This window comes from Aphelocoma coerulescens (genome assembly GCF_041296385.1).
Source record: "Aphelocoma coerulescens isolate FSJ_1873_10779 chromosome Z unlocalized genomic scaffold, UR_Acoe_1.0 ChrZ, whole genome shotgun sequence".
NCBI classification, from domain to species: domain Eukaryota; kingdom Metazoa; phylum Chordata; class Aves; order Passeriformes; family Corvidae; genus Aphelocoma; species Aphelocoma coerulescens.
The window spans coordinates 20,854,043-20,873,965 of NW_027184085.1; the positions used below are offsets into that span (position 1 = coordinate 20,854,043).

The 19,923-nt window shown below is 37.4% G+C and overlaps 1 protein-coding gene across 5 annotated transcripts in view; it reads left to right on the top strand.

Annotated features, from left to right (window-relative positions):
- The window catches only part of NLN (neurolysin), a 45,602-nt gene continuing 25,679 nt past the window's right edge, over positions 1–19,923 (top strand). The window contains exons 1-4 of one of the 5 annotated variants that reach the window (XM_069001038.1): positions 1–119; positions 12,250–12,506; positions 14,796–14,944; positions 18,052–18,159. In XM_069001038.1, coding sequence (XP_068857139.1) covers positions 88–119; positions 12,250–12,506; positions 14,796–14,944; positions 18,052–18,159 — 546 coding nt within the window. In that variant the 5' untranslated portion in view covers positions 1–87. The other 4 variants (XM_069001041.1, XM_069001040.1, XM_069001039.1 and 1 more) reach the window with 4 other exon arrangements.

Here is a 19,923-nt window from a genome sequence, read left to right on the forward strand (position 1 = left end):
TCCTTCCTCCTCCGGTCTTTTCTCCTCCTTTTCTCCTCCTCCTCCTCCTCCTCCCCCTCCTCCGCCACCGCCCCCCGTGCCGCCCCTATGCTGTCGCTGTGCGCGGGCGCGGTTCGCAGGTAGGCGCGCAGGGCAGGTGGTGGCGCAGCAGGGCCCGGGACGGGGGCGGTCTCCGCTGTGGGGGTGGGTGAGGGCTGAGGGCGAGGGCGGGGGCCGCCCGTCCGGACGGGAAGCCGTGGGAGCCCGGAGCCGCCCGCGGCTGACGGGAGGTTTTCGTCCCTCGCTCGAGGAGCCGGGCCTGGCCCCCTGGCCGAGGGGGAGCTGCCGCAGGGGTACGGGGCGCGCTCCGAGGGGCCAGGCAGACAGTGGGGCAGGAAATCTGACTGCCTGTGGGGTTTATTGCCTCAGTTCCTGGCGCGTTTCCCGCAGCCTGCCCTCCCTGCCGTAAGCTCCGTTATGTACGGCTTCCAGGTGGGCAGGGTGGGCGAGGCGAGGCGAGGTCTCCTCTTGGTACTCTTTACACTGGGTGTCAGACCCACTACAGGAGAAATGGGCAGGAACACAATGGATTGAGGGATACGGCTGTAGCAGCGGGGCTCTGCAGCAGGGGGTATGTGAAGCGAGACCGGCAGCGTGCTTATAGCACCTTTATAAAAAGGTGTGTCACTACTACACGTTGTAGGACAGGTGAGACAGGTACCCGTATACTGTCGAAAGGTTTTAAAATAGGGGATTACTTCTTTTCTCCGTAATGAACACTAACTGTAAATGGACCCCAGAAAACCGGTGTAAGAGGTAGCTTGTAGTCAATTCTAGGTAGACTAGACAAATGAGCATAAATGCTTTTATTTTGGCCTCAATTTTTCTGAAGGGCTACATTTGATAGGAAGCACTGAAGTAGTAGGAGGGTCGCGTTGTGGTAAAGAGAATGGAGCTGAATTGCAGCACGAAATGAAAAAGATGGTTGCCTCACATGGTCTTTTGAGAAATGATAGTCGTGTGCTTGGTGCACAAAGTGTACAGTTTTTGTCCTATTTCACAGCCTTTGTTCATGTCAAATTAGGATTGAGGGGAATTAGCATATAAAAAATAAGAATCAGAATTTTTTTTCATAAGGCTCATGCTGCTGTTGAAAATTAAGTAATTTATTTTCTGGTGCTAAATAAAGTGCACATCTATTTTCTTTTCCTAATTTACAGTTGCATTCCTTTTTTTGTATAGTCTTTTTCACTGTTCTCCTTTTTTTTTTGGTTGACTGTCTTTGTCTTACAAATTTTTCCATTAAAAAGAAGGAAAGGATGGAAGGGATTTTTTGGTTTTTCTTTAGATGAAAGGTTTATCTTTGATTGCAGTTTGCATTTGGACAATGAAGATACCTCCTTCTTAAGTAAAAATTAGTAGAATGGGGAATGGTCACTGCACTTCATTAACTGTGATTTTTTTTTTTCCAAGTCATCATTTCAGTGTGCCCAAATAACTGTTTCATAAAAGAGAGTATTCTTGAACATGTCATAGTGACCTCTTAACTTTCAAAAGTTAATGAGTTGGTCACAGAAATCTTGAATAGGTTCTGTCCCAGCTTCTATTTTTCCTGAGGGCATCTTAACATGAGATAAAAATGACTGCTCTTAGCAAGTGTCAAGTATTACACCTTACATTAAATAAAATGATGTTAAGGTTTGATTCTTTTGGTTAAAATAGGCAGCTTTGCAGAAGGAGGCTTTTTCCAATTAATTTTTTTTCCCCCATTCAGTTTCAAAAGATTAAGATATTTAGATTTAATTCAATAAAATACATGGAAAATAAGCCAGCTAGATTAATTCAGTAAGCACAGAAGTCTGTTTACTTATGAGGATATTCTTTTATATGAAAAAAAATAAAAGAAGACACACTGATTTAAATAATTTCAGTGTCCTAAAATAATTTTCTTGGATTCATGAATTCTGGGGTGTTTCTTTGAAAATCTTCAAAATTAGGTTTTGAATATGAAAATCCATGTACATGAGTGAGACAGGTACCAACATACTGTATACAAGTATCAATATAATGAAAGAAAGTGGGAAGAAACTCTGAACACTGGCATTTCTCTTGCTGAGGAAGAAAACCAGCAAGAAACTGAGGTTGGGAAGAGGCAGAAGGAATGACACTGCGGGGCAAAGAAATGGGAAGAACTTTTATAGTAATTTTCTTATTTCATACTTATAACAGTAGTGTGTATGTTTGCTTTCATTGAAGTATCAGGTCAGGTCCAACACCTCAGAAATGGCAAAGGCCAGACAAGACATTTGGGACACTTTTGCCTTTTCCTATGATCTGTAGACTGCATATTCTCTGTATTCCTTCTGTGTATTGCAGTTTCCTGTGGTCAAAAGCAACAGCTACCACCTTTCTAACCACAGCAGGGTCCTGAAGAGCAGTTTATCTATTAGACAGAATTTGCAGAACAAAATTATTTCCTGGGCTGAGTGAGACAAAGCTGTTGAACTGGGAAGCATTTTGTGGACTTTATTTTACCCATGGAGCACTAGTTAGACCACGCTAAGCAGTGCTGTTAATGTATTTTGAGGACATACGTGTTCTGTCATTCTCGCTATAAAGCAGGAAATGCTTGGCTTGGAAAGATTTTTTTAAAATAGTTTGGGTTAGTTCAAAAGTCTAACCTTTGTTCAGCAGGAGTCGGGATGAGGTACCTCAGAAGGCATGTAAGATAATATGTACATTCAGTACTATCTTTTCAGAACAGTCTAGGAATTAGGACTTACTAACACAAAACCATTTTTTTCATATCATCTTGTATAAAAATCTGCCCAGTGATACCTTTTTATATTGAAACTGTCTCCTAAAACTCTCTTGCTTTTTATCTTGAAAGTTACAGGTTAAAAATTGATCCTTGTTCGTTCTCTCCATCCTCTTCGTGATCATTCAGATCTCTGAAGTACTTCCTTGCTTGTGCTTTTTTCTGGGCTTTTTTTTTTTTGTCCACTCCAAACAATCCCAGACTAGTTGGTATTTGTACTTTGAATGGAGTCCATTGCTCAATGCAGCTGACTGTTTCTAAGTCATCATTATTTCTAAGTCATCATGACTTGGTAGAACAGAAAAAGGTTTTGGCAAGTGGGAGAAGACGACAGAGTTCAACTGTTGGGAGATCAGAAATCCATGTAGCATGCATGTGCTTCATTCATGCGGGATTATGAATCTCTGTGTTTTGTTCTATTCCAACTCTACTAAATCCTGTTATTTCCTTCTTTGCAGTTGCTTCTTTGTTGATGTTTCTGTTGAACTGTTTTGTCTCCAGAAGGATTAAATGTCTCACAGCTTGTCCTCTGTATGTAAAATCAGAAGTGTGTGTCATTTAAGACTGAAATTCACTTTGTTAGTGGTTTTAAACTTTTCTGTGTTGTGACATTCTTTTTCATCTTTTTGTGGCTGCCTTTAGTACGCTGCATTATCATGAGTAAATAATCATAAGTAAATTTTGTCACTTCATTAATCCCAGCTTTTTGTAGATGATGTATAAAGACATGAAAGAATATGGAACCCTGCAGGATTCCACAAGTCTCATAACTTCATTCAGAAAAATAAGCAGCCATTTTTAACAGCCTAGTTTTAAAAACCATTTACCTGCAAGAGGATCTACCTTCTCATCTCATAGGCATGGTTTCTTTAGGATCTTTTGGTCAATAGTCTGTGGAAATAAAATATTAACTGATCATGAGTCTGAATTTTTGTCTGTAGAGGACACTTTTTCAGTAAATGTTAATCTGTGTTTAGATTAGGGAAGGTTAGGGGAGGGTGGTGGTAATTACACTTATTTCTGGGCAAAGTATTGCTAGGCACGTGTGTTTTTCATACCATCTCTAAGAGAAGTTCTATCTTTAACATACACTTTTTATTTCTACAGTGGAATGTTAAATAAGCAAAGTTCTTTGCTGTGTTAATTGTAGTGGAACAGTATTTCACATAACCTGTAACCACGTGCGAAGCACAGTGTGACTAAATCACTTTTCACTCAAAAGCCAGAGAAGAAACCACTTATCTGTGGTGTTGAGCAGGCTGTTTGAGATTTTGCAAGCACTGAAATGAACATGGTTATGTTCATAATGCACTGTTTTCCCAAGAAGAACACTGATTTAAAATGGTAAGCAAGTGAGTAAGGTAGAATAGGTCATCATCTGCTATGAAAACACAGAGTTTTGCAATTAACTAGTGATGGCAAGACAACATTTCTCATTGCTTTGACTGTATGAGACAAGATTAGCAAGAAATCAAAGCATATGTCTATGGAAGAGGCTGAACTGATTAGCACTGGGTGTAAATCAGAGAAAGTTTGCAAACTCCCAGTATTTTCCTTTGTCCTGCAGTACCAGTTCTTTTTCAGATAGAGTCAACAAGTTGTTTCTCATGCATTGGCTGATTGCATTCAAGTACTGAGCTATCCTGGGAGTGTGTTGTTTGCACTTAAACAGCCTGCGCCTCACCTGGTGTTTATTGCTGGCATGATGGAAATATGATATATGCTTATGCAGCAGCACCTGAGAGAGCTGTAGGACCTTAAAAGCAATTTTTTTCCCCACTGTGTTTCCAGAGTTCACTTGACAGTAGAACAAAACAATAAGACAACCTCAATGAATGCCTTGTGCCTCTGACTCTGTATAGTACAATTACCATCTGCATGCAAGTGTTGATAAGCATATCCTAAGATCCTGCAAGCAAGTTACTGTGATGGAGCTTTGCTGTGACACACAATGGATACAGTTCACAGAATGCTGTGAAACCTAAATTAGTAGTACTAGTAATTTGTGATTTGGGTTTTTTGGGTATGTTGTGTTTTTGGTTGGTTGGTTGGTTGGTTTTGTGCTGGTTTTTTCCCCTAGAACTGTGGATACCGTAATTTTAGAGATCAGTCACTCCACAGAAGCCATACCCTAGCATTTCTGTGTGTTCCATTGCAGACTACTGTGTGAAAATCACCTCCTTATATGAAAGTTAATCAGACCAGTTTCCGAATTCCTTTTGTTTAAAGACTGTTGGAGGGAACTGGGGGGAAGGGGAGAAGAAATAGATAAGTTGTATCATGTCTGAGCACACTGGTTTGGGTTCCTACTTAAGGTCTGGGCTTTTTGTTAGCTGCCATGGAGCACCTTTTCAGTTAGTTTTCTGATGTTAATTCTGTTGGAAAACCATTAAACATTTGTTGTCAGATAGTAAGGTCATGAGCACTGAGGGTAATGAATGTATCAGTAAATATTTTTAAATGTTTGCATGACTTGTAGGTTTTTTTTGACTTGCTCATTTAAATTGGAAGAGCTAAAAGTATCGTTAATGTGGACAGTACAGTAAACTAAGTTGCAATAAATTTTCTTTTCTGAAAGGTGTAGTGACAAAATTAAGGTTTAGTGTCAAAATCTGGATTTTCTATTTCTTCAAATGCAGCTTAAAAAATCAGTTTCTAATGGCAGTTATGGAGCTTTAAAATGGGAAGTACTAAATATGCTATCCTTTTGCTACAGTAAGATATGCCTGTGCCAAACAGTTATGGCACAGAGCCAAATACTTTTCCAAGGAAAATGGCCCAGGAATTCAAGGCATGTTCCATATACTGTTAAGAGCCAAACAGATGAGAGGTCTGAGAAGTGAAATGGAAAAAGGACTTCAGATGTGTTTGTCTGGCAGGAAAAAGTGATGATTTGTATTGAAGGATTATAGTTTCATTCCTTTGGCTCAGCTGAAATAATATTGCCCTGTGATTATCTTTGATCCATTTAACTCTGGTGGTTCTGTCTTGGGATTTTTTTCCATTCTTGCTTTTATCTTATGCTACTCAGTTCTCTTATTTTGGTTGATATTGTCCTTGCTTTACTATAAGATACACAGTTACTTCTTGTCTGAAGTTGTGAGTCAAAACTGAAAGCAGTATGAAAGTATATTTAAAATTCAAGCAAAAACTAAGGATTTCTAAATAATACAAATATTTTAGCCCGTTAAATTCTTCTTAAAGCCTATCCTGTGAAACAGACCAACTGTAATGTACGTTTAATTAGATGGTGCTGAATACTCATTGTGATTTGGTTTTGAAATCCTTTTTATATTTGCTTTAATGTTTTAAAAAACTCAATTTCATGTGAGGCTAGACTGTTAAAAACTTTGCTTAAACAATGCCTGTCTGCTGTCATTTGTACGTTTGGTAGCACTTGAGTCTGACTTCCTGGGAACTGCTTATGTACAGCATATTACTCGGGTACCAAATAGCTTGTCCTATCAGTTTTGTCATTAAACATATCATTTTAATGCTGTCCGTTTTTATATTGCCTTAATAGGGTGTGTCTAGTTTCTTGTTTTGTTTTTCATTTCGGTGAGGCCGCTAGGTGGAGTCAAAACATTGAGCCCCTGTAGATATTGATTGCAGGTAACCGGTGGGTATGGTCTTCACATACGCAGTGCTGCTTTCCAGCATGCAGCACTGCTTCTCCTGCATCCTGGAAGGCCAGGAAGTGTTGTTTAGGTAAGATATGCTGTTTCAAAAAATAGACCAAAATGTTGCTCTTGAATTTAAACTCCAGCATTTTTAATACTGTATGTTACTGATTGAAAGAGTTGTTGATGGCATTAGTGTGATTTGCAAATCTGCTCTTACTTTTATCCATAAGAATGTTCTCTGAAGTTATACATAAAGCCCAGCAAGAAAAACTTAATTGTGTTTATTTGAATGAGAGTGTTTAAAAACTCAATAACTAAATTATCTGAATCTGCAAACACACAGCCCCACACACAGACCTCTCTGTCTTTCTTTTTAAAATCTTGGCTCTCACTTCATTTCTGAAGCTGTTATCTCAGGTCTTTTGTCAGGAGAGAATATAGTTTTCCATCCTGCATGAGTCCAATATACCCTGATTTTTGTGTGGCTACAACTGTTGAATCTGTTTGCAAGTACAATAAATTGGTCTGTATATATTTTTCCCAGAAATATATTAGTTCATTTACTTTACTCTGTAAAATTGTACTTGTTGTTGTGACTTCACTGTTTAGGTGAAGTTTAATTTGAAAACTGAAAGTGCCATTAAAGAGGTTTGGGTGGAATTATAACTATCAGGTTGTAATCAGACTTAAATGAGACAGCAGGCTTAAATCTTGACTGTAATATATAGTGCTTGTCTGTAGTAGGAATGTGTTGTGGACAAGCTTGCAGGTTTTTGTCTGTATTTTCTAAAGCTGGTGCTATGCCTCCCTGCTGCTTCTTCACAGATTGTGGCTTTCTTGTTTTATTTTAATAGTGTTAATGGAACATGCCAACAAAAGACTGCTTGGCACATATTTCAGTCACAGAAAATGTTTCTAAGCAAAACCAGATGTACACAAATGTTTAATATGTTTAAGATACTGCACAAGTTAGAAATCAAGTCTGTAAATTCAGTTGCACTGTTTGTCTTTGCAGCAGTTACGTTGGCCACTCTATTGGTGTAATAGAGTATTATAAAGGTTCTTCCCTCTTCTAAAATAGAATCAAATTTATATTTTCCAGGAGCAGCAAGTAATCAAATTATAGATTTGTTGGTAAAAGAAATTACTTGGCATTCTGCAATTATTGCAGTCTGCAACTTAGAAGCTTTGCTTTATTCTTTAAAATCCTCTTTTAGAAGTAGCTACTAAGCTTTGAAGTGTTATTAACTTACACTGCTTTGGTAGAAAAGACCATTCTTACTGCTTTTGGGAATGGCAGATTAATACCATAGTTTGTGAAAACAGCTTCTCTAATAATCTCTGTTATAGCTGAAAGTCCAAATGAAACCTTGTGTGCCTTTCCTCCTGATGTTCTCCTAAATGGACCAAGCACTGCACAAATGCGTAAAATATTTCAGTCTGCCCTGTATGTCATTCCACTGACATTATTAGGTGCCATAGGACTCACCCCAGAAAAAGGCCAGTGCAAGTTGCCAACAGAGACCAGCTAGATATTTTTGTAAAAATGCAATATAAATAAAGGTATGTTAATTTTGAAAGATCTCACAGAAACACAGGGACTGGAAGGGCATTTGGGGTGATCAAATCTAGTCCCATGCTACCTTAGGTAACCAAGTAACTTAATACCTTTTATAAGCTGGTCAAGCACCATGTTATAAATAGGGTGTTTTCACTTGCTGGGACTTAACTGGGCTTCTCTTTCAGAATCTCACTGCCCTGATGCTTGCAAATGTCTGTTGAAATTCTAGCTTCCATGTGTTCCTGACCAATTTATTCTGATTTGTTCTTAGGCCTGTATTGCCTCTTAGCATCAATAGCTCTTTTTACTTTAGGGCATTTAAATGATATGCTTAATGACAGAAATCATCTTGAGACTCTTTTTGCTAGACTAAATTCATGCATTTCATATGTGTTTCTAGCAGTAGTGCAAGTTTAGGTTGCTATTGACCCTCTTTATCCTTTGTTTAGGCCAACACAGCTGTTTTGAAGTCACTTATCAGATGGGTGATGGAACTGGTTAGTTGGTAAAAAGCTGTCCCCCCTGGATGTTTTTGGTCCACTTTATTTTTCACCTGTATGCTGTCCTGAATCTTTTCTAAGTATGACCCTAGCAACAGTTGTGCTGATGCCATTGATGGAGTGGGGTACAGGGCAGAAAGGAGCAACTGATGGAGGATCACTGACAGAAGTGTCTTAAGGCAGTACTGTTTCTGGACGAACCTTATACTTAACCCAGGCTTGTTTAGATCCCTCCAGTGTTCTATACTGCACCAGAGAAAACTGAGTGTGATAGCTGAAACAGTTTGAACCAGACAGTTTAGGCATTGGCAACATCCTGCCATGTAATTCAAACTGAATCAAATTCTGATTGCTCAATCCAAGCAGTAGTTGGCTGTTCTGTAATGTTGCTGCTGTTTACCAAAAGCAAGCCTAAAATATAATTGTGCCTGCTTAGTTCTGTGTTTGAAGAAAACTCTTTGCTATTCTTTTGGTTCCTAGCATTGTTAATAGAACTTATATTCCAGTTATATATCTGGGAAGTTAAAGGTTCCCTCAGTGACACAATTTAATATTTTCTCTCTAATAGCATGACAAGTGTAACTGCAGAGTATTTTTGAACTTAATGCTGTTTTAGCTACATGCTTCTTTCTTGTTTCTTTGTGGTCTATTTATAATATTTGACCTTGGCTTTGTTTCTTTGTTTTCTTTTTGAATAAAGTTACTAAATTACCATTTTTATTGCAGTCTGATACATGGAGTTTCGGGAATATATTTATTTATAGTTTTATGTAGATAAATAATTCAAAACACTAGGCCATGAAAGAAATGGCCAGGATTTCACCTGTGCAAATATATTTGCTTGCACAGTTTTTTATTAAGTTGATGTCAGTTAATTTGGTTCTTAGTACAGTCTGAGTGACTGGTAGGAAGGTAGCAATACATGTCTGTAAATGATTATATGAAGAATTATGTGTAACAGCTGATTTTACATTAAATGTTATGTTACAGTTTTTGAAGGCCCACCATCTCATTGGGTCAGTTAGAAAAACTTTCTGATATGTACTGCTTTTTTTAATCTACATAAATGACTGCATCTTCCTATCAGCAGAAACAAACAAGGTATCAGCATTTCAAAACTGATGAGTTCTGTTTTCCTGTTTCTAACAGGTAGACAACAACTTGTTGGCATTTATGGCAATAATTTATGCAGCTCTCAAATTCATAGGTATATATCTTAATTAAACTAGCTAATATACTAAGAAAATCAGGTGGCATCTTTTTTTAGTATTTAAAAGTAGTGTTCTGCAGTAATCTGAGACCCTACATCCCAATTCATGAACTCAGTCCAACTTTAATTATTAATAGATCTTGTTGGACGGGCTGAAATTGATGTAATATGTTGGTGCTGTGACTGTTTCAGTGTTTGTTTTGGATGATATATAATTGGTCGGTGGTAGGGCTGTAGTGTCTACATTTCTAGGTGAAGATACTGAATGACCAAAAGCTATAGGTTCCCTTTAAAAAAGAGTAGCTGCTTTGTATCCTTCACTTTAGCATACTTTTATGTTGTTCAGGCTGTTGTTTTCTTTTGACTCCCCTTTACTTTTATTTTGACTTTAATTTGAAACGTTGTGTAGTCTTTCTGATGTTCTGGGGTGTGGGTGGTGTGGGATAGAGTTCAGAACCTTGAACAAATTTCTGGAGAGCTTCCCCTTTAGCTCCCAAGAGGTTGTATCAGACCTGTACTAGCAGTGTGTGAAAAACTAGACACAGGGCAGTCCACTGAGAATCTGTTAATGACTTACTGAAGTACTGTTCTTTAATGGATTTGTAGATTCAGGGTGGAGTTCAGTAGATTTTGGGGATGGGAAACTGATGCATTCTGAGAATGTTAATATTTAAGCTTTTGCTGTCATCAGAGCAGCTTCATTTATCCTAAACTTCTATTTGGAATTCAAAGTTTTAGTAGTCCAGTGGAGAAGTTACTAAAGCATTGGTGCCAGAACTAAACATTGGTGCCAGTTGGTATCAGAGAAAGAGACCAGAGGTGGAACAAATGTTTTCTATTCACACTTCCTTTTCAAAGTGAAATTATTGATATTCTGGAGATTGATGTGTCTGTATGCTACTAAAGAGAAAAGTAAACAACTTGCCTGCACTGGAATGGGAAGATTTGATGAATCCGTGGTAACAAGGAAAATAAAGTTTCAACATAAAGCGTAGATAGAAATGTTGTCTTTTGGTTTTGTCTTGCATCAAGTAGTTTTGGTTAGGCTATTTCTGGAGAAATCATATTATAGAATTGGAAGACTTTTGACAAAAAGTCTTGCCTTCCTTGAAACAGAAGCCATGCATGCAGCCCTTCTCAGTTTGTTGGCATTTCACTCTTCTGCTTTGTTATTCCTTCAGGCTAAAACTGCCTGTCTTTTATGCATGCTCCCTGCCCTGCACTGCATGCCAAAACCTCTCTGTGCACTTACACATACCAGACAGGTTTTACAATAAAATCAATACAGGTACAGTGTCTAGTGTTAAGGGAAAACGTTACTTAATGTAAAATAGTGTTAAGTAAACATCCTTTATTAGCAAGATCTCTATGTATTTTTTTTAGTTATGGTTGAAAATTTTAAGTTGTCATTATTACCATAACAACATGTGCTTTTTTATATTTTTTTTTTTTTTAATTATGTGGCTGAAATAGGAAGACAGGTAGGAAGTCCCTGGCAGCCAGGGTTCCTCCTATGGTAGTAAACCCTGCAGCAAGTTTTACTACTTAAATGCAAGCTGTCTTTTAATTACCATCAGGTTACTATTTTCCTCAAGCAAGGACTTCATATGTAACTGAGCTATTAATGTAGTCACTGGGTGGACATCTTGTTGGCTGTGCAGGTTTCTATTAGTCCCACTTCAATCAGTTGCCTGATTCTGTATTCTTCTCCTTCATACAATCAAGCTGAATGTTGATTTGTCAGGGGGGAAAGGTAGAAGCCTGTATTTCTGAAGCCAGTTTCAGTCTTAATATATTTGTACTCATTTCTCCAAGCTGCTTTTTTTCTGAATGCTGCCGAAAAGATTAGGAAAAGGCAACCACTGATTGCTCAGCACGCTACTGTGTGAATGTAAGCTTTTTTGCTAGCTGAAAGAAGCTGAAATACAGTTGGTTAGAACTACAGTTGATAGATTATTAATACATAAATCATAGTAAAGGAATGTACCTCTTCTGGTAAAAGAGTGAAACTATCTATTTAAAATCCACAACAATTAAAGGAATAAATTTGCAAATGAGTAACAAGTAGAAGGTTTCCTCCCATGCTGATTATCTGGCAGACATCCTGTAGAAATATAAACTTATTTGCTATAATGAATATGATCAAGTGATATTTTTTATATGTCTTATTTTGTGCAAGTTTGCAGTTCTTTTCTTTGTCATCTACAAATCATGATGTGGGTTTTATTCCTCACTTCAAAAATGTTAATACTGTCTATTTCTGTAGAGTTGCAGTAAGTGCAATACTGTTTTCCTTAGAGGGTTGAGTCGTAATTTAATCTGCATGGTTTTGTCAATACAAAAGTTTCTGGCCCTGTTTGATCTTATTCATACTCTAAACGGAAAAGGTAGAGGGCAGATTTTTTTTTAAATTAGACTTAATTGATAAAGATAACAGCTCTAAAAAGAACTTTGTTCTTCCTTCTAAAAATATTTCTGATGCTGGATTTTTGATGTTTACTATAAACTGTCTCTTGAGCTGGAATCTTGTTATGCAGAGATCATTTTTATACTTTCAGGTCCATTGGGCCACGGCTTGTGTTGAGAATGACATTAGGAGCCGAAATTACGAGCCAGCTCAAGGCTTCTTCATGCATAGCATCAGGACGAAACCTTCTGAGATGGGACCTGTCACCAGAGGAAATTAGAACAAGAACAGAAGAACTAATCAGGAAAACAAAGCATGTATATGACAGTGTTGGGATGCTTGAAACTGAAGAAGTAACACATGAAAATACCGTACGGCCTTTGGCAGATATAGAAGTGGAATACGCAGGTTAGTGTGTGTTCTCTGTAATTCTTTGCATAAACCATTCCATTTGCATGTAAGGAAACACTGAGAAAAGGTAGTAGTTGCTTACAGTTTTGATCCCTGCTGTTCAGGTGTAGAATGTGTAGAGGCCTCTCAAGAGTTCTAATAATCTTTCAGGTCCTCTCAGAGAACTGCATTAGTCACCTGTTTCAGTTTTGCATGTGATCCTTCACCCAGGTACATTTCCAACTGTGTGCAGCTGCCAGGGGACACTGCAGCAGTGTAGACTGCAGCGTCTGTGGTATGTGTAGAGCATTAAATGTGGTAAGCAGTGTTTTTTTCAGACACTGCGGAATCTGACACAAGAAAGTTGAATGGAGTAATGGAAAGGTTGATAAACTGGTAGTGGAGAAAATGTGATGGTTGAGAATGAGGAATTTTTGTATATGTTATTGAAAGAAGACTTTTTTACTTGCTCACTTTTAAATTGTGGCCTACGAGGCCTTGAAGAATCCAGGGAGAGGTTGGTCATGCAGTCACACTGAGACTGTTCTGAATGAATTATCATGCCATACCAATATGTGAGTGGGGTTTAATGGTCAAACACAGGTAATTCAGTTAATTTGTTAATAATTGTCAGAGGAGATGGGTAAAATACAAACTGCATATTGGGCATCTTTGTTTAGAAAAACCTTTCAGATGGTGGCTGCATTACTTATAAAACAGTGAGTGTAACAGATGTCAAGTTCTTTTACATACTTTAAAAAAATCTACTGTAGCCACAGATGTGCTAGAAACAGCCACCTTGGCTTGGAGCAAAATCTTTGCCTAGCAGAAAAGAGCAGCCTGCAGCTCAAATGATTGTACTGTAATATTAGTGTGGATTTCACATTACTTGAAATTGCAGTTTAGGCACATCCAGTGAATTGGCTGGAATTTATGCTTCCATACTCAGAAAGACAGTAATCTTCATTCAAAAAGCTTGCTGCCAGATTCAGTTTTAATTCTACTGATGTACCAATATACCATATTTTCACCAAGGCACAGAACTCTCTTCCTTAAATTAAACTAGAATGAAAATCTATGTTTGACTCAGAAAATAGTGGCCATCAGCTTCTCAGCATAGCCACAAAGACTTCATGAAAGTTGTACTTTTTTCGCTACATCCTATGCAGTAGTGGGTCACATTTAAGCTTTTAACACTGATCTTCAAAGCTGTATGTGAAATTATCATGACCTGCTGTGAAACAGCCCATGGCACAGGGATGCATTACCACAGCAAGACTTCCATTAGGACCTTGGAATTTAAGGCCTGTGTATCCTTTTCACATAAAAGACCTACCCCGGTAACTGGAACTTATTATCCAAAAAGACAGAGATGACAACAGACCTTAAATTTCAGTTGGAAGCTGCCAAAACTCACTTTATCATTTTGAAACATCTTGGCATAAGGTCAGGAGGTGAAGGGAAAAGTTTCCTATGGGCTTAAAGAAGAACCACATGCCCATGTTTGCATTTCTGAAACTGTCTCAGAGCTTGATAAAATGACTGCACATCACTTAAAATTACAAAGCTTTAAATCAGGCTAATATGTTGTTACTCTAAGATCTGCTTTTGGAAAGGTGGATGGTAGAGACATTATAATTTGATTTTTAATTAAGCAAATTCATTTCTATTTTAGGATTTCTATAAAATGTCGTCGTAAAATGTAATATTCCTTTAATAGGCAAGGATTTACTTAATCTCAAAAGTATATTCTAAACAATGAATATTACTCAGCTTCCAATCTCTTAGAAGTTCAGAACTCATGGACAGCAGCTTCTCTCTTTGCCATGTTGTTTCTCCTTAAATACAGAAGAGTACAGTACATGGGGATTTGACACTGTGCTCATAACAATGTAAAAATAACTTCAGGACAGATGGGCATGTTTGAAAGATTCAGAGCTTCTGACTTTAAATGCTAACATGGAAGCATCTGTGCCAGCTACAAAATGTCAGTCTTCACTTACATGGCTTTTGGAAGATGAACCATTTCTAATGTATTTATATACCTATCAGCTGATTTTGTAGAAGATGATGAGATAATTAGGCTTGGGGTTTAGAAATCTTCTGTAAAATGTTTGTTACAATGGTATGTGGTTTTGTCCTTTCACCTATCCAGTTTTACATTACCTGTAATCGCTTCATTTGCTGTATGTGTCAGGTTGCTTTGAATACTTTTTTCTTATGTGTTTTATAAATGTCAGAAGAGGGAAGTTCTTTATCCTTAAAGCATGTCTATCCTTCTGTATTCATTGCCTCTTACGTAAACAGTGGAAAGAAGCATGTTGGATTTTCCCCAGCATGTCTCCCCTGACAAAGAGATACGCTTAGCAAGTACAGAAGCTGACAAAAAACTGTCAAATTTTGATGTGGAGATGAGCATGAGAGAAGATGTTTTTCAGAAGATTGTTTATTTGCAGGTAAATAACATTATGTCAGCATAACTTGTGAAATGCATCTACATGTATCTAAAATTAATTGGTATACACAATGCTTTTCAAGATGACTTTGTGTTTCTTCTATGTCTGTGCCACTCAAATCTTTCCAGTGGGACACGGCTATACAACAGAAAACAGTGTGTCATGCTGTTCATACTCTTTGCCTCTCATATCTAGACCTCTGTATCCTTCTCTCTCCATTGCAATAGCTTTGACTTTTGTCTAGTCTTCCAATGAACTGGTACAGGGAAGCTAAACTAACAGAAGGAAAGCTATTAGGAAAAGAGTTTTTTGGTTTCTACTGGCTGAGCTGACTTTGTTCCAAGAGGGAAGGAAGAAAAGAGGCAATATAGCACTCTACTTATTTTGGCTTATACTGCTTTTGAATTTGTGTCCAAAATTACCCTTTATTGAAAAAGTTGAGAATTTTAAATTTAAAAGTTGTTTCAAGCTATGAAGGTTAATGAGAACATATGAATGGGTTTGACCTCCGAAATTACCGCTTTTGACCTGCTAGTTATAGACAGCTACAGTGTATCCTCTTCTTCAGCCTCAAAATAAAACTAAGTTAAAAGATGCATTTACTGTTGAACTAGTTTTTATCCCTTTTGTGTTCCTGTTTAGCTTCTCTTTTAATTGAGCACCTATATGTATCTCCTAGTCTTCATTTGTACTGTATATTTTGTAGCAGAAATAGAAAGAATATTTGGTTTTGTTCAAATATGTCTAATGACATTTAGTAATAATTTTCTAAAAAGTGCAATATAAGGGTAATGCAAGGAAGCTATCTAATGTGATAACCAAAAAATATATATTTTTCTGTGCTTTAGCTGTGAATTTTTCCTCTCAACCCCACTGATTTTTAATCTTCTTGTAATGCTCGTAAGGTATTTGAGCCCTGTTTCCTGGAGTCATCATTTGTGTTTTTTGCAGGCTTGACTGGGAATTAAAATGATGCTTGCAGAACCTTACTAAAGTGCCTTCCATTACCATTGTCTTCTTTTACTGTGTTTTCCAGGGAAATTTTCAAGTGTTCTCCTGTAGCTGGGTATTCTTGTTACATGTTTGTGGAAGTATGTAATAGCCCCATTTTGAGTATATTGTGTTGTGTGTTGGCAGATACTGCCTTGTGTTGGTATTTTCCCCCATGTACTTTATGTTGACTTTTTTCTTTTGCCCCTGCTCTATTGCTAGAAATTAAATGGCTTGATTTGTATATGTTACCTACTGTGATTTTCCCCACCTTCCACTATAGAATACACAGATACACTGAGGACTAATCTAACATATCTCTGTATCTATTTTTAATTTACAGGAATATCTGACAGTAGGTAGTGAAAATTGATTGCTGTTATTCACTACTATTATTTCTTTAAAATGTTTTATTTTTTCCTTCACTGTTTTCCTACTTCATTTTCCCTTGCAGCAATCTTTGACCTTTGTAACAGAATTTTTGCTTAAGTCTCCATTTAATTTTTTTAGAGATTTTTCTTAACTGCAGCATGCAAGCATATTTTAGTGTTAGTTTGGCAGAGATGCAACCTCTGAGCATATATCAACTTCATAATAACTGTAAAGTAGTAAGAGTTCTGCTCTAGAACAAATGTGAAATTTCCAGTAGTCCCAGACTGGTCAAATATTGCTATTTCCAAATCATTAAGTTCTTATTAATTTTTGCTAAATTTCTAACACCTTCTCCTCTTAGAAACCCTCAGTTAAAAAGCTGGGCTTCAGGAACACATGAAGAAAGAACTTCTCACAAACAGAATTCAGATTTCTGCTGAAATTATTTCGTCAGTTCAAATGAAGTGGTAAACAGTTGGATTAAATCAGGTTTTTCATGGCTTCACTGGGGATTTAATAATTCAAGTAGATGAATTCAGTTTCATGATCCTCCATGGGGCCAGATTAAAATGGAGTGAGGAGAATGAGATCCCTCACACTCCATGTTATTTATAACACAGTCCGCTAAGAGATGAGCAAATTTGCTTGACCTCAGTGACATGCTGAATGCTTTAGCTCTTGAACTTTTATAAGTTAACAATAGTACTCTTTCTAAATTATGCTTAATTTAAGAGCTGCTGATGAAGGAAAATAATTGAGGTTTTATATTTAATTTAAGAAAATATTAGAATAATGGAGTCACTTACTTTTCCCCATTAGGGGGAAAAAAAATCTGCATAAAATTAGGTTGTTGAATATGCTCCAGATCTTATTCTTTGAAAAACTTGTATTTTGAGGTCTGAAACTTGGAATAAAGGTGAATTTTGTAGTGAAACTGTCATTTTAAATTTTGTTACTCTTAACATCTGCACATGCTGACTAGTAGAGACATGCTTAAGAATGTTGCCAGTCTTCTCCACCCACGGGCCCTCAGGAAACAGCCTGATGTAAACAGCTGCTGCAGGTTTTGTTCATGGAATTCTAACTAGGTTTTATTTCTTACTCTGTCTTCCAAAAAAAGTATGAAATGGTATATAAAATCATCAACTATGATGATTCTGAAAGTTCTGGAAAGTTTCAAAGCTTCATGTGTGTAGTATGTTCAAGATGATGGTCCCTGTGGGTACCTTCCAACTCAAAATACTCTGTGATCCTGTTTTATTTATTGTCACTGGTAGCTTGGTTCTGAAGAAGACATATATGCCCAAATTTCATGCCATCTGATAATCTTAAGTGACACTTCTAATCTTTTGGGGTGTTTTTTCAGTTCCTCTGATTTACGGTATAGTGTTACCTTATAGCACTGATTTTCTTCAACTATGTAAAAGAAAGCTATCTGTACAGAAGAAGCTTAAGTGCACTGTACTGTAAACTGAAAGGGCTTGCCATTATGACAGCATGTAAATGTGCTGAGACACTTGGTAAAAGAAAATTATTTTAAAAACATTCTACATGAATGTAAGAATACTATTGTGTAAGGTAACACAGTGTTTTTGGGAAGTTCTTCACATTAAAATCCAGAATGTTCCCTTTTTTAATATGACAATGTTCTAAAGAACAAATCTGTTCAAACCCTTTTAATGCTGTTTCTTACAATGTTTCTTACAATGTGTTATAAATTCAATTATTCTATACTGTCATTTCAGCAAACCTGTGATCTTGAAAATGTAAAGCCTGAAACAAAGCGATATCTAGAGAAATCTGTTCAAGTGGGGAGAAGAAATGGACTCCATCTTCCTAAAGAAGTGCAGAAAGTAAATATGGACTATTTGTTTATAAAGCAAAGGTTACAAACTGTTGAAGGGATAAATTTATGGTTGGTTAGCTGTACTAAGCATATATTTGAACTTCATGCTTTTCGACCTGCTGAATTACTGCTCTCATCTTAACTGTTCTTACTTCCAGATCCATCCTTTAAAAACCTTCAATTTGAAGGTTTTTAAACTAATCTAATAAGACACCTATGGTACACAGTGGATAGAGGTGGTATGCATCACCTCATAACCTTGAGAGTAAAAGAAGCCTAGCTGAAAAGGTTTTGTTATATATTATGATTATAGAGAATGCCTAAATTAGATTTTTGGGGAAGAGACCTCTCAAAAAATGTTACTAGTGAGCCTGCACTTTTATTCAAAAGTATGTATAACTGTTGCAAAACACAGCTAGTTTCAGTTAACTGATGCTGTAAAATCTACCCAAGATTTTAGCCTTTAGCCTGAAAAAAAAAATCACAGTAGGTTAAAGGAGAAAACAAGCTGCTCTGAGAATTTTTCTTCGTTAAGGGAGAACTGACTTAGAAAGCAATTGTCACTTCAGAAAAACAGGAAGTAAAATTGTCAGCATCTGAGATGGTGTGGCATCCCACCCTTAAGGGGAAGGGAGCAGCCAAGATTCATATAGATGCTTATGGTTGAAAGGAGCAACAAAATCAGAGGGTCTGCAAAAAACTTTTATTAGTAAATTATGTACTTGGTGTGGAAATTGGTACATTAGTCCCAGACCTAGTATAAACACATGGGAGTGGGTTTTGGATAAAAGGGTGTGAATCTTTTTGGATAAAAAGAGTGAAAGGGAAAAGACATATAAATGAATTAAAGAGGGGAGAAGAGAAAGAAGACGAGAGAAAGAGAGATCAGCATTCATGCTTCCGGCATCAATCCAGCTGCCTAGGTGTCCAGAGTCCTGGAGGTGCTGCCTGGGCTTGGGTGCAGATACTGTTTTATAGACAAGCTTTCCTTGCCCTGGAGAAAAGTTTTGCACATTCTGCGTAAATTAGTCATCATGCACAGTCTGTTGTTTAGACTCTTCTAGAAATGGGTCAGACGGCTTTGGGGGCCTTTGGTGGTCTTATTCCCCCTCTCTACATTCCAGGCCTGTTGCTCCACCTCATTCCTGTTTTTGTGCTGTACTGAATTGTGCTTATCTCCAGGAGGTAGATCAAGGACATTTGTCCCAGAAAAGTGCTGTCCTACCTCCTTATGGCCCCTGGTCCAGTCACATCTTGTTCTTTCTCACAGCGTGTTACTGCCAACAGTCCTTGGCTGTTGTTACCTACAGTCCTTGGTTGGTGCCATAGCTATCCTGGTGTTGGTGTTTGAGACAAACACATTAGCCTCTTATCTTCTGGGATTCTGCAGATGCCAACATAGTTATCCTCAAATTCGGAGTGGTATTTCTGACTTTATTGTGACCTTTGTTTCTGACTGTTGAATAGACTTAATCCTTTGGAGAAAACAATCATTCTTCATCCATATCCTTCAGCTAGTGAGAACAGTTTGGCATGCATTTTCATAGCTTAGGAGTTACTGATGCCTCTAAAGGCATTTTGAAATTCCTTGGGAGACAATAGTTGAATTATATTTAGGTTAAAAATTGGCTAATGGTAGTCTTTGCCAAGTTTTATATTTGGTGTGCATTCTGTTACTGAGAACTACTATGTTTACGTGTTACTGTAAAATTCAAATAGAAACTTGCCATGAGACATATTAGAAAATGTTTCAGAAATGTGAATATCAGGG